Below are 14,701 nucleotides of genomic sequence, written 5' to 3'. Positions count from 1 at the left end.
TTCTGAATTGCAATAAAAACTTCACTGTATTGGTACTGGGTTAAGAGCTGCAGTGATTATATAGCTTATAATACGTTATGCTGAATGTTTGTCAGAAATCTTTAGAGAGGTCTAATGGGGAAATTAATATCTTGCTGAGAAGATAAATGGTAGTGAAGTAGAAAGACGTATGTAGTCCATGATGTAAAAGCAGAAGATGAAGAGGAATTATAGTTCCTTATCACAATCCTTTATTCTGTAAATTTTTTTTTGTGGTCTTAAGCTCACCAGTGATCAGATGAGACCATGGCAGCCAGTGCCAGTGCTGCAGAAAGAGCAAATCCTAGTGGTAGTTGGCCTGTGCTAGAGAGTGTTTATCTAGAGAGGAGAGAAATCTTAAAAGCATTAGTAAGAAGGTAAGTGTGCACATTTCCGAGTTTTTAAGTATAGTTTTTGCTAACAAGAGAGTACTTTTGTGTTTTCATGTGCCGACAATATATTTAATTATAATATTGTGTTCTCTGCCTGATGGGATTTTGATAAGGCTCTTATTCTGCATGAAGAAGACAATACTTCTGTATGTGTTAGATTGTATATTTTTTTTCAAAGTAGCTTCCAGTGGCCAGGAATTACATGATTAAATCATATGGGAATGGTTACATAGTCAGTTGAATCTTGAGAATTTAAGCTGTTTAGAACTTGCAGTCATCATCATGGCTGGGCTTTGCGAATGAAGATTTGGGAAAGGCTCTACCCACATTTGTTACAAGCGCGCTGGTGGCTGATGAGGCCAGTATGAGATAGATAAGTCCGATTGCAAAAGGCACAGCAGAAAGACTCCTTAGGTGGTATATTCTGCAGGACACGATTCTTTCTGCGTTGTCTTTTCTCCTCAAGGGTGATCTTGTGTGCTTTCTCAAAGGAAGCAGCACCATTATAGATGGTGTGTCTCCAGACCTCCTGATTTGAGGCCAGAGTAGACCAGTTATGTTGATCAATATGGCCCAGGCTGAGATGTTGTTTCAGGGAGTCCTTTTATCTTCTCTTCGGGGCTCCTCTCCTGCAGCAGCCGGTGGCAAGTTCACCATAAAGCAAGATCTTAGGGAGGTGGTGGTCCTTCATCCTTGAGACGTGCCCTGCCCAGCGCAGCTGTGTTCTCAGCAACATGGCCTCAATACTTCTGACTGCTGCTTAGAACTTGCAGTAAGGCAACAAAAATACACAGGTCTCTAGAAAGTATTTTCCGAGTGTGGTTAAGTTGAAGATTGTCCACAGCTGGGCAGGTGGAAGGAAAAGGACAGATGTTAACTTGAGAACAGCTGTTTTGAACTTGGTTATTGTTATGTTGTCTGGAGAGATGGAATGCTGTTTGTTTTATAGCACAGGGTAGAAACACGTTTATAAGGAGAAAATGCAGCCATAAGAACATAGTGGAGTTTTATTTCCTGAATCCTTTTCCTGCAGAGTGCCGAAGGTGGCTGTAGCAGTGGTGTGTGCTCTGCTCTGAAAACCACTCTAGAAGCAGGGGGAGTTCTGCATGCTTGAATGTGCTTTACGTACTGCATTTCTATTTGTATAACTAGTATTACTTAAGAAAAAAAAGATTCAGCATCAGAATGATATGTATATGCATATGAAAATAATGCCAGAGGGCATAAGAAGAATCTTAGAGCTTTTTTTCCTCCCTCTTTTTAATTTAAGTTGCCTTCTTGGTTCTGCTTGTGATCCCCTGTAATGTGTTTCTTCTGCCCAGATGTTCTTTTTTGCCTTGTCTGATGTTATGCCTGTTTTTTTAGGATTTGTTTTAATACAGCAGTGCTTTGAAAGATGTTCTTGTTTTATATGAGGTGTGGGTTATATGGGGGAAACACAATTTATTAAAATTTAATTTAATTTTTTAATTATTGTAACATGCATCTGGATTACATTTCAGTCAGCATGAGAAGTATCTGGTGTTGGTAATTCTGATGAACAGTTTCATGTGGTAGCATCCAGGTGTGTGCATATTATTTCTTCTCTTGGGCATTTAAAACATTGTAAATGCTGGAAGAGATGATCTGGACTGTGCTGTACCTGCCTTAAAAGATCCCTTGGTAACTGCCATAATGTATTTCCGAGATAGTTAAACCTTGAGTAAAGGGTTTTTATTGGTATTCTATGGATGCTTAGATACTGCAAAAGCAGGGATAGCTGGGAGAAACAAAACTCAAAACCATAGCTTATTGGGCCAATGCTTTGTGTATAAACTGCTGCTTTTAGGCAGTAAGAATTCTTACCTAACATGTTGAATTGCTTGGTGAAGAAAAAAACCCCTGCCTTAGGCTATCTTTAGTGAGGTTCTGCCAGTGATTTAAAGATTTGCCAAAGAACCTTTCTCCTATAATCCGGTAGAAAGCACCGTGCTTACAGGAACACTTGTGGTTTTGCAAACGTGAGTTGTAGAAACTCGAGGATCTGTTAATTATTCTTCTGTTTGAAGACAACAGTTTTATTGAACCATATCCATGAACACAAACAGTGCATCTTGGAAACTGGCACTTTCCTTGTGTCTGAGGAAGTGTGTACATTTTTTTGAGAAACTATCAGGTTTATTGCATTTGCTTGAAACAAAGATCAGCTTTGTAATGTGGAGTAACAGCTGAATTTGGAAAGTCTTCCTAGGTAATTGAAGGATGTTTTTCTCCAGTGTGCTTGTATCTATTCAGGAAATTTTGTACACTTGCAGATACCTTCCTGCTGACTCCTAGGAATAAGTGGCTTGTATTGGTGAAGACCTGATTATGTCCAGGAGGTCATAAAATGAGTCTAATTAATTTAGATCATCTTAAATCTTCAGTCCCTTTAGGCTGAAAATAAAACTGTAGTGAGTTGTGAGATCATTGTAGTCAGTCAGTGCATAGTCACAATCCATGCTGGGGGTGGGGAGAACCCTCAAAAAATTGAGGGAAAGTATGTCAGTCAAGTGTAAAACACTGTAGGTGTTCCAGCAAATATTTACTTTTGTTGGGAAGGAATTAGGTGGTACAGCCCTTAAATGATGTTTTGATGGGTTGGATTAGCTGCTAACACGGATAAAGGGACTGGGTCATGAATCTTTCTAATCTGTTAAAATAATACATTTTGTATAAGAACAAAGAAACTCTAATGCTCTGTTGATGTCTTTGAAATCTAACATAAAAACGGGTCTTTTCAATGTTTTTGAAATCACAGCTCTCATGCAGTAGACAAGAAGTAGAATAATTTCTTAGAGGAACTCCTGAACTTTTTTCTAGTAGTTTTCACAAGATGTTATAAAAAAAAATGCTTAAAAAATCTAAATTAAATAATCCATATAATTACATGTGTTTTGCTCTGTTTAATAAAAAGTACACTGAACAACTGAACCCAAATTTGGCTGATTTTTGTAGTAAAAACTTATTTTTCAAAGTACATAGTAGATAAAATATGTTAATGCATTTTTTTTCACATCTTAGTTGTAAAATTTAAGATACATGTGTCTTATAATAGGTAAATTTAACACTGCAAATTGTTGAGCTGTTAAGGATGTCTTCAGGATTCAATATCAACAGCTTTAAAAAAGAGAAGGAAAAAAGAAAGCAACCTCTACAGAAGAACAATGCCCAGAAACTCAAATTATTACATATAGGTTAATGGTTGGACTTGATGAGGTCTTTTACAACCTAAATGATTTTATGAGTCTATGATATGTTGTACTAACAAGTGTCAGTTTTGTTTCTTAGTTGTCTAGTCTTCTGTGAGTTAGTTTCCTTACCTTAATTGAAATTCAGATTTATTTAGTAGCAGTGGCCTCAATACTCAGGTTTTTAATCCAGGTGCATTTCTCGATTAAAAAACTACAGTAAACAAACTGATTGTGATGGCACAGAATGTACTTCATGTTTAGAAGTTCCATTCAAGGGTAAAGATGCTGTATACTTGCATTAAAAGCCTTGTTGCACTCCTCTTCTAACCGGAAACTCAATAGTTATCACCGAGCCTTTATCTTTCTTTCTTTCCCATCAAAACTGTGATAACAAAATGGCTTAATATAAGATACCAAATTAGGAAAGCATCATCCAAAAAGTGAAGCCCACATTTTGAAACACTGACTGATTTGGCAGTGTTGGAAAAGCTCCTATTGCTGCCTTAACCTTTTAAACATACTTGTTTGCAATTTTGCAAAATGTTGAATACAGTTAGCTTTTTATATTAGAGAAACTTGACATTCAGCACTTTAAAGGGCTTGCTCTTTACTACTTAATTTGCAGAACTTGGTAATTCACAGTGTGTCTTGCCATCTGTAGGAAAAATAGTTTTAATTTCCACAAAATATGTATGTATATCTGTAAAAATGAATATAGAAAAAACTCTTCTAAGTCTAGACTACATAGTTGAAATCATTTTTATTTAAAGTTTATTGCCTAATGTACCATATGTAGCTGAATAAACCCATTTTTAGCATACTTTTGTGTAAATATATTTGATTAAAATGTTATGCCTGCTTAATTAACTTCAGAGACTTGCATTTCAGTAACTTCAGAATGTCTGCAAAAGTTTACTCTGGCTACTTAAGTGGAAGAAAAAAATGTTTTTTATGTTTTTCACATTCCTTATGGTCACTGGTGTAATTTAAATTGCATAAAGTTGAATATATTTACAAACCTAATTTGTTGGGTTTTTTTTCTTTTTACAATAAAATTTGATACCTTTCTTAAAAAGTTAAAATATTATTTCTGTATAAATGTACGTGGAGTAGAGAGAACGTTGTTCATAATGTTTGGTAATATAAAGTCTGTGGTCTACATTATGTAAATAAGAAAATGTGCAAGTGAGGATTCTGTGTATTGAGAATCTAGATTTTATAAAGATGTCTTACCCAACTTGTAGACATTGTTATATTTCATTCTTCAACTGCAATTTAGAGAGAAAGGAAACAATGATAACCGATGTCTAAATCAAAATCCTATTTTTATTTCTGTGGGAAGTTTTGAATTTTGCTCAGCTAATAATTCAGAAAGGAAGACATGTTTTGACAATTCCTTTTTTTTTTTGTTCCTTATACAGACAAAAGAAGTTGGTTTACTTGATGCAGACATATATGGACCTTCAATTCCAAAAATGATGAATTTAAAAGGAAACCCCGAATTAACACCAAGTAAGTGGAAGTGATTTTTCTTCCTGTCTTCGTTGTACAGGGATGAGCATGGTCCACTCATCCACTCATTGGTGCTTCTTTGGTGTGGTACAGAAGGGATGCAAACAGAAGACTGAGTTATTTGTTTATTTATATATAGTATTGAGATTGCCTTCAGAGCTAGCTTGTACAATCTAGGAGCATATTCAGGGTCTTATTTTTTGTTAATCCACAGACTTTGGCTGTTTCATGTATTGTTACTATAAACACTGGAAAGACCATCTGGGAAAGGAAGGTTATTTAGTAGTTTTAAACTTGCTGTACAATATCCTGCAATAGATGACCTTCAATTAAAGAACAAAACCCAGTAATCTAAGGAAAAAGAAAACATTAAAAGAAATAAGAGAAGGATCATTACAGGAGCTTGTACAAAATGTCATTAAAATGATTCTGTTTGGTCTCTCTTCAACCAAAAGTGCTAGGCCACTTGAATAATTTGAAGTTGTGTCTGTGTGAATGCAGTGCTGAAGGTAAAGATACAGACAAAACTTCCACTTTTCCTTCTGCTAGGAAGAATTCTGGGGAAACATAAATTGAGGTAGGAGAGTCTTGAGAGAAATAAGGAAGATTTTTTTACTATGAATTTTGCATTTGAAGTGCATGGTGCAGTATGAACACGAAAGGACCTATTTTGTCGTGTTCTCTTTTTGTTTTTATGTGACATTGACTTTTGTTTCTCCAATTTTTTCTCTCACTGTCTGAAATATTGATTAGATAACTTAGAACTTCTTAGTCATTTTGCTCTGTATTTTATGAATCCATACAAAATGTAAATTTTCTTATGATCATACAAATGAACTTGCCAGAAATGCAAGAACTTAAGAGTATATTTAGATATTGGGCAACTCAGTTTTGCTTCAGTGACTGTAGATATTTTGGTAAACAGCTGAAAATTCACTATGAGCTTTTGTCTCAACATGTTTCAAGCATTGTTAAAAAATGCAGAATTCAATGTAATAGAAAAAAATTGGAGGATTTTTCTGAACTGAAACTGCTGCTGTTGACTTCTAAGCACTAACATTTTGATCACTAAAATATATTCTTTCTAGTTCTATGTGGAATGTACAAGTAAATATCGGGATTTAAAGAACATACCTTTTTTTTTTTTTACCTGACAGAAAAATGAATTTGTATCTTTCAAAAGCTTGACACATTACATGAGTCTGCTGAGAGAGACATGTAGTAATTTGGTATGAATGATAATAGGATAGAATTTGTATTTCAGGGATTTTGTTCACTTCTCTGTGTGCTTTTAACTCTTGAGTTGGTGAAAGTGCTGTCAAAGATGGTTTAATTGTGAAAATTGGAATGTGGATGGTGTAGGAAACTTAAATTGTGAACTTCAAGGATGCCTTTAATGAGTGACAGATACAATAAGCTCACAAAGAGATGGTCCATCGTAGGTGTGTGGAGATATATATATAGATATATATATATAATGTGTATATATAGAAGTGTATATGTATATATATGTATGTATAGATACACAAACGTGTATGACCCTTGTATTTTGGTATAATGAGGGTTAGTGTTATCTTTTGATTTCTTGCTATGTTTTGTAGAGTAAAACAAGCTCTGAACAAATACTGCATAGCAATTGAGAAAGCCCAGGCAGTTCTGTGTTACTTGTATGCATGAACTATGTCTACACAACAATAAGTCAATTAAAAACATTTTTAATAGCATAGCAATCAAAAAATATGTTTAATGTCTAATGTTGTCTTCATTGTGAGGCCTGGATTTGAAAATGAATCTGCAGAGTAATCCTGGGAAGTTCTGAGCGCTCCTGCAGTCTTTGATTTCTATTTCTTTTCTCACACGAGCAGTTGAAAAGGGATTAGAGATGCCTGGTACAATACAAAATAAGTCCATGCAGTAACTATTACTGCTGAATAGAAATTATTATGGTTATGCTATTTTTATTTAAGTATTCAAAATGAATTGGGAGTTCTTGTTGAGGAGAGTCTGTATAAATGGAAGATACTCCATTAATTTAATTTTGCTAGCTGTAGTACATTGGAAACTCTGCTAACATTTAATAGGCTGTCATTCAAAATACTTTAGCTAAATGGTCAGAGAAATATTGGTTAATAAGTTCACAACTGAATTTAATTAGCTAATGGAATTATCTAACTATGGAATAAATATTAACATCAGCTACAATGTATACACAGGGCAATGCTAATAACACAAGTAACAATAGCATTTATTCTTTCCCAAATAATTTACTGAAAAGCTGTTTTCTGGCTTAGTGAACTGCATAATTTTTTTTTTTTCTTAAATCTGCCATTTAAACTAGTTGGCAGAGAGTAAAAACTATTATATTGCCAAAAAAATATGGCTATTTTGCCAGATAAATAAGTTTCTTCAGTTCACTTAAGTGATTATGAAGGTTTTGGTGGGCAAATCTTTGACAGTTGACTGCTCTCTTAGTATTTCAAACCTTTCCTCATTTTATGATAGCTTCAGTGTCTCTTCTGTTTCTAATAAAATGGTATATTCAAAAGATCAGTAGTGGGTATCTGTTTTCAAAATTTAGAATGAAAAGTAATTTCTGAGAGAAGGCTACCGGTGTTTGTAGCTGGCCCCATTGATTCTGTATAATATTGGGGCAACTACAGAAATGGACACTTGCATTTTTTCAGTGGGGTATGTTTACATGTCTGCTACTCTTTAGACTGTGATAGCAGACTCTTGTAGGAGAAAGTGAATATTTAAAATAGTTGTGACTGTTTAAAGATGTCTGCTGGAATATAAAGAGATTGTGGTGCATCTGTTTGAGGGTTACAAACAGAAAATTTGGAGTGGAATAGTTAAATAGAAAAAATGTTATATATGTAGCATATTTATTGTGGTAATCATGAAGAAGTTTCTTGATCTTGCATAAGAGTTTAAATTTAAAGATACAGCTTGAGGTCTCCAAGTTGTCTTTATCATGCTCTACCAATGGCACTGCATCATGATTGATTCTTTCAAAAAAGTCATATTTGCTACTGGCACTACTTCATGATTTGTGAGCAAGTGTTTTTTAGTCTAATAATATCCTTTATTGATTCTATTTTCAAAGAAGTCTGAACTGAAACCCTGTGTTTTTCTTTTGGTAATGTCTTATCCCAGTTTACCTGGATGGCTGAAGTAGAGTAGGTCCCATGTGTCTTACATGGGACAAAATAGTAATTCAGAATGTTGTAATTAGTTGTGGTTTATATTTTGGAGGCTTTTCAATATATGATGAAGTTGAAAGTGAGAAGACTACTTAAGTGTTAAATATTTTATTCTGATCCTTGACTGTTGCCTTCAAACCTGTAACAATTAACCTCAACTGGTTTAATACATCTATTGATGAGTTCACTTGTGGCAAAAATTGATGATCTTTACTTTGAAGGTAAAGGAGATGGAAGACAGCCAGTTCTACAAGGAATTAGTTATAGTGCATACAGTTGTTGGCTGCTGTTTTAAAAAAAACAACTGTAGGGGATTAATTTATTAAAATTTTATTGTTCATTATACATAAATTATACAACTAGAAAAAAAAAAGGGGTGAAAAAGTATAAGATAAAAATGTAGTGTAGTAACTAAAGCCTCTTAGTGAGAGCAGTCTTTTTGGATAAATGGCAAATCAAATTTTACCAAATACTATTCCAGTATAAATTACTGAAACACCGCGACCTGAAAAAATACATTTGAAGTCCTTGAAAGTGTTGTATTACTCTTCATGTTGTTAATCCTGCAGTGCAGTAATTCTAAGTGATTTGATATGGATTCTTAGCAGCTATTCATTATATTATGAAGTTTACTCGTTAAGGTACAAATGGTTATTTGGTTCAACTTACACAAAAATTGGAATTAAATTGCAAAATGATTTTATTATAGGAACATGATAGATACACTTTTCATTGTACATAAATAAACAAAAGAAATTAATCATGTTTTGGTACACTGAACACATTTACCTTTTTGCTTATTTCAGAGGAATAAATGTTTCCATTGCTCTTCTCTGCTAGAAGTAAAATTGAAAGACTGTAATTAAATCTGAATTTTCTCAATATTTTTACCTTGCAATTTCACTTTCATGCTTTTTTTCCTCTCTAGGTTTCTTGCAGTATTCTCCCTCTTTCCTTCTCTGCAGTACAATGGAGTGGCTTTCCAGAATAGAGAAATAAAGCACAGTATATCAAAAATAGGAAAAAAAAGTGGTTTAATCCTTTCCCTATAGAGACCAGAGGCTAAAAGTGACAGTAGGAGTTTAAAAGCCAACATCTCTTTCCTTTAGTCGATAGTCCTAATCTTGTAAAGTACACAGAACTTCACCTTAAAAGTGATGAAATTAGAATAAAATCACAGAAGGATGTAGGAGGAGATTCATATGAAATGCAAAAGGAAATATTTAATATACACAGGAACACATTTTTTTTAAAGTAGAGAATCGACAAGTTTACTGTAGTTTTAATCTATGTCATCAGTGTCCAGTGTCCGAGTTTAACCCCAGCTGACAACCAAGGCCCGTACAGCCACTCACTCATTCTCATAAGGAAACTAAAATCCACACACACAAGCAAAGCAAACCCAGGAATTCATTCACCACTTCCATGGGCAGGCAGGTGTTCAGCCATCCCCAGGAAAACAGGGCTTCATCCTGGGTAACAGTTGCTTGGGAGGACGAAATGCCATCACCCTGAACATCCCCCCTTCCTCCTTCTTCCCCCAGCTTTCTATGCTAAGCATAATGCCATATAGTGTAGAGTAGGCCTTTGGTTAGTTGTAGTCATATGTCCCTGCTGTGTCCCCTCCCAGTTCCTTGAGTACCCCCAGCCTGCTTGCTGTTGGGGTGGGGTAGAAGCAGAAAAGACCTGGACTCTGTGGAAGCACTGCTCAGCAGTATCTAAAACATTCCTCTGTTATCAACACTGTTCTCAGCACAAATCCAAAACACAGCCCCATATCAGCTACTATGAAGAAAATTAACTATCTCACCCAAAATCAGCACAATTACATATAATCCTTTGAACAGTTTTTTCTCCCATGTCTTTTCACCTAAATTTGTTTTGTGTCTTGCTCACAATGTTAAACCTAGAAAGGCTGAATTGACTCAATTGTATTGAGTTTCATAGTTTTGTTTTGAAAGCAATTAAAGTCCCTAGTTAACTGGAATTTTTTTTGAAGTTGGGTCTTGGATTGAAGCTAATGTGTAGTGAATGTCTGCTGCTTGGGTTCCTGCTGCTCCCTGTTCTGCACTGCTGTTGTCTGTCACCCTGTTACGTGACTGACTTGGGCAGTCCCCCTGTCACACCAGCAAGTCAGTGCTTCAGGTGACATGAGCTTTCCCAGAGGTTGTGTGTGTCAGGACGGATACCTTGAACTGAACGTTGGGTTAGTCTGTTTCATTCCTTGTGGATATAATGAACTAAAAGAACCCACCCAAATTAGTCTGATAAAGCTTTTGATCCACTAAATAATTTTTTTGGCTCCATGGGGATCTGAGAGCATTTCAAAATGTGAGTTATTTTAGCAATTGTAAGAAAGACATTTGTGATGAAAGGTAGTGGCATGATACTTAAAACTAGTCGTACTACTATTTTAAACTTAACAAGTCAGTGCTGCTTTAAAATGTAACAAAGATGTGACCAAATCGCTACTTGCTTTTGAAGTATAGTCTTCCAGCAAGCAATTAGTCCTTTTGCTTTTACATAGGACTGATGAAGTCATATCTGCTAAACTCTTCTGTTAATGAAAAACCTTTTACAGAGCTTTCTTTCCTCTGCAGTCTATCAGGAGGAAAAAAAGTAGAAAACCTGCTCAGGTAATAGGACTGGTACACATATGAGAACCAAATCTTTTGGGAAAAGCTGCATTTCATTATATTTATGTTTCTTGAAATTGAACAACGAGCATGGAATAATGCTCTTGAAGTCTCATTACTAGTTTGCTTTGGTTAAGTATTTGTGATGCGTTCATGGTTAGATAACACTGTTAGTCTGGAATGTAATGGGCAATCACAGCCTTCCTTGTGTGGAGCTCTTCAAGCTTAAAATACAAATTGCAGTATTTCTGGGGCAATCCTGCAAGTAAACTTATAATACAGTGTGAAATCAAGCTTGAAGTCTCAATTAGTCTGTCACTTACCGTAGAATATTCTGGACTTCTGGCACAAGCAGTTAAAACAAGGATTTAAAATTTGTGACTTTGACTGACCTTTTGGTGACAGCCTCCTTTACCCTCTGACATAGATTGGTGTCTCTGTGTTTTATTGCAGGATACCCTGGGGCCCTGTTGCTATTCATTCCCTTTCCCTCTGCTGCATTTCTTTCCTCTTTACCACACTGAGGGTGGAATTCAGTTGTCTTTGCTTAGGAAACTAGTACTGCTAGTGGAGTATGGTGTCTGGTGTCTTGCTGCCCATTCAGGTTTCTTCCTATGCCCTCTGCCAAATCTGCTAGCCCTGTACAGATCTCAGCTCCCTAAGGCATCCAGAGTGGCAGGAGACATCTGTATTTACACAAGTAAAGCCAACCATTTTGCTACTCTTCCTGTCCAGTGTTTCTTCCCTTTCCCCCTTCTTTCCCCTCCTTCTTTCCTACCCCTTTCTTACTTCTTTCCCTTTCCTGATACTGGAAAGCCTATGTCGTCTGAAGCCTTTGTGTCCTTGGCTAGAACCTGGATCCTCCCTTTACAGGATGTTGACCTTGGGAGGTGACTTTCAAAATAAACAGCAAATAAGTTCCTTATATTTGTATGTAGTGACAGCCATGTGAGAATTACTATGTTGGATGTATGCTGTGTATGTTGGAGTCCGAAGTTAGATTGTGATGTTATCCTGTAGTCACTGGAGGATATGAAATTTTATACAATTAAAATCCAGATGATGCAAAATATTTTGAAATCTTATAAGTGACCATGCTGAAAACCTATTGCAGCTTGTCTGTATGTATGGCACATTGAGTTTGTGTCAGATAATCTGGGTTAGCGTACCGGACCCCAGACTGCTCTGCAGTGTCTCTGTCTGACTGGCATGGTGACCGTGTGTTTCAGTGTGCCAGACGTCTTCTGTGTTTCAGGCAGTGAGTTGTCACCAAGATGTGAAGAGGTGGGAAATAGCAATTTGTCATGAAAACCCAGCTAATGATGAGCTGTGCAAACAGCAGCAGAACCTGTAGCTTTTGTATAAACTATGATGAAGTATCAGCTTGCTCAAATTCTCATAAATATATGCAGAGGATGGGTTTTATTTAAATAAGGTACTGTAAAAGATGGAGTACTTAAACTTATGAGCAATTCAGAAATATGCTTTTAAAGCTGCTGCTTTAAATGCTGCTGAAATGTTATTCAGAGACTTAGGTATTGTGAGCAATATGTAGTGTAACTCTCTAAGCCTTTTCTAATGTATGCTTTTTGTGCCTCAGTTTGCTTTTTAAATTCTTTTAGAGGTATTTGAGAGTTTCAAGTGAAAATGTGTAACTTCAGCAACGCACCTAAACTGTTTAGGTCACCTAGATGTTTATTACTTGTTCATTGCATGCTTTCCAACAATGGAAATGCTTCAAGTGGAGCTGTGGCTCTGTTAGAGTATCTGACCTAGGGGAACACTGCATAGGTCTCCAGATCCATGGGATTCTTGAATAATCGATTCCATCATCTGTAAATGAGATAATAATTTGCCATCTTAGAAGCATGTTGTTAGGTAAAAATGTTCATTTTAGGTGCATGAGTGGTACAGAAACAGGGCTTGTATAAAAATTAAGAATCAGGAAACAGTCACATTCAGAGCGTAGCCTGGAGCTTGCAGTAGTGTCTGTGCTTGCAAAATTTCTATGTTGGTAGCGTCTTTGGAAACATTTGGAAATGTGCATGCAATGAGGATGTTTTTAACTGGAAAATAGTACAAATGTTCTACTTTTTCATAGATTTAGCTATTGAAGCTAGAAGAACTTAAAAGCAGCAACTTTGCTGCTTAATGACCAAAATCCAGTTAGGACAGACAGGTGACTTTGAATATTAAGATTTATTGAAGACAAAGATTAAATAAAATAATTACTAGAAAGAATTCTAGAAAGTTTCTGATCTTGTATATAGTGGCAAGTTCCAAAAATAGCTGAGTATAATAGGAAGTCTTTAACAGGGAGGAAAATCTGGGCTTCTAGTGTTCTCCTCTCATGTTTGGATGTTTTTTGGTCTTTGAAGTGGTAAAATAATCCCAACCTACCCTGTAGTTCAGACACTTGAAAACTCAAAGCAGCTCCTCTGCATTAGTGCTCATTGAGTCAGTGAGCTCAAAATACCTTTGCTAGGACGTTACATGATCTACTATATTAATATTTAATAATTATAATATACCTTTGCTTTTCTTAAACAGTATAATGCCTCCTAAGGAGGAGTATTCTGGAATAATTATCTTTATTATATAAATAATTATCTTGCTTTATAAGACTAAATGTAAGCTTTTGCTTGCTCTAATGTATCCATCAACAGACCTCTTCTGAAACTAAGCCAAGAATCGAAGTGGCTCCTTGTAGCTTAACCCTGATGTGCAGCCAAGCACTTGGTAGCTGCTGGCTCACTTTGCCTGAGAGTGATGGGGAGAGAACTGGAAGGGTAAAACCTAGAAAATATGTGGGTTGATAAAGACAGTTTAATAGGGAAAGCAAAAGCCACACATGCACAAGCAAAGCAAAACAAGGAATCAGTTCACTACTTCCTATGAGCAGGCAGGTGTTCAGCCATCCCCAGGAAAGCAGGGCTCTGTCATGTGTAACTTACTTGGAGACAAACTCTGTAACTCTGAATGTCCCCCTATGTATTGCTTCTTTCCCCAGCTTTATAAGCTTAGCATGATGCTATGTGATATGGAATATCCTTTTGGTCAGTTGGGATCTTATGTTCTGGCTGTGTCCCGTCCCCAGTTCCTTGTGCAGTCCCAGCCTGCTCACTGGTGGGGTGGTGTGAGAAACAGAAAAGGTTTTGACACTGTGCAAGCACTGCTTAGCAATAACTAAAATATCTCTATGTTATTGTCACTGTTTTCATCACAAATCCAAAACATATCACCACATGCAAGCTACTATGAAGAAATTTAATTATCCGAGCCAAAATTATATATATATATAGCTCTGTACATACTTTCTGTTCAATGGCCACCATTGAACAGCTCTGTCAGCCTTTTCAGAGAAGGAGTGGAGTAACTCAGTTACCTTGGCAGGATAGTCTGCAAGGCTTGATGTTTTTTGGGAGGGAAAAAAAGCTTAGTAAAAAATAATTCCAAAATGCAGAAGATCCATCTTCATTACATCAATGTCATTCTTCCCCATATGAGTAACAATCCAGCCTTCAGACCAGTCCTAGAGATCTTCTAATCAGCAATCTGCTGTAATGCTGTTACAGATTTGCATGTCTACCTCTTCTAGTGCATTACTTTTATTCTATCAGAAAAGGCATTTATTGATATGTCCTTGGTGTTCTGTTGATCTTACTGATCTGATTTTGTATGTTCAGAGAAAACACAGCATCCTTTTATTTAGGGCCATGAAGCTCACT

At 36.1% G+C, this 14,701-nt stretch overlaps 1 protein-coding gene across 2 annotated transcripts in view; it reads left to right on the top strand.

Moving 5' to 3' along the window:
- NUBPL (nucleotide binding protein like) overlaps positions 1-14,701 on the top strand; it is an 84,734-nt gene that overhangs the window by 13,174 nt on the left and 56,859 nt on the right. For both annotated transcript variants that reach the window (XM_017820478.1, XM_017820476.1), the window contains exon 2: positions 5,044-5,134. In XM_017820478.1, the coding sequence (XP_017675967.1) occupies positions 5,098-5,134 (37 nt within the window). In that variant the 5' untranslated portion in view covers positions 5,044-5,097. The remainder of the gene's footprint in view (positions 1-5,043; positions 5,135-14,701) is intronic.

This window comes from Lepidothrix coronata, unplaced genomic scaffold (genome assembly GCF_001604755.1).
Source record: "Lepidothrix coronata isolate B3197 unplaced genomic scaffold, Lepidothrix_coronata-1.0 Scaffold83, whole genome shotgun sequence".
NCBI classification, from domain to species: domain Eukaryota; kingdom Metazoa; phylum Chordata; class Aves; order Passeriformes; family Pipridae; genus Lepidothrix; species Lepidothrix coronata.
This window is presented reverse-complemented; position numbering and strand designations above follow the sequence as displayed.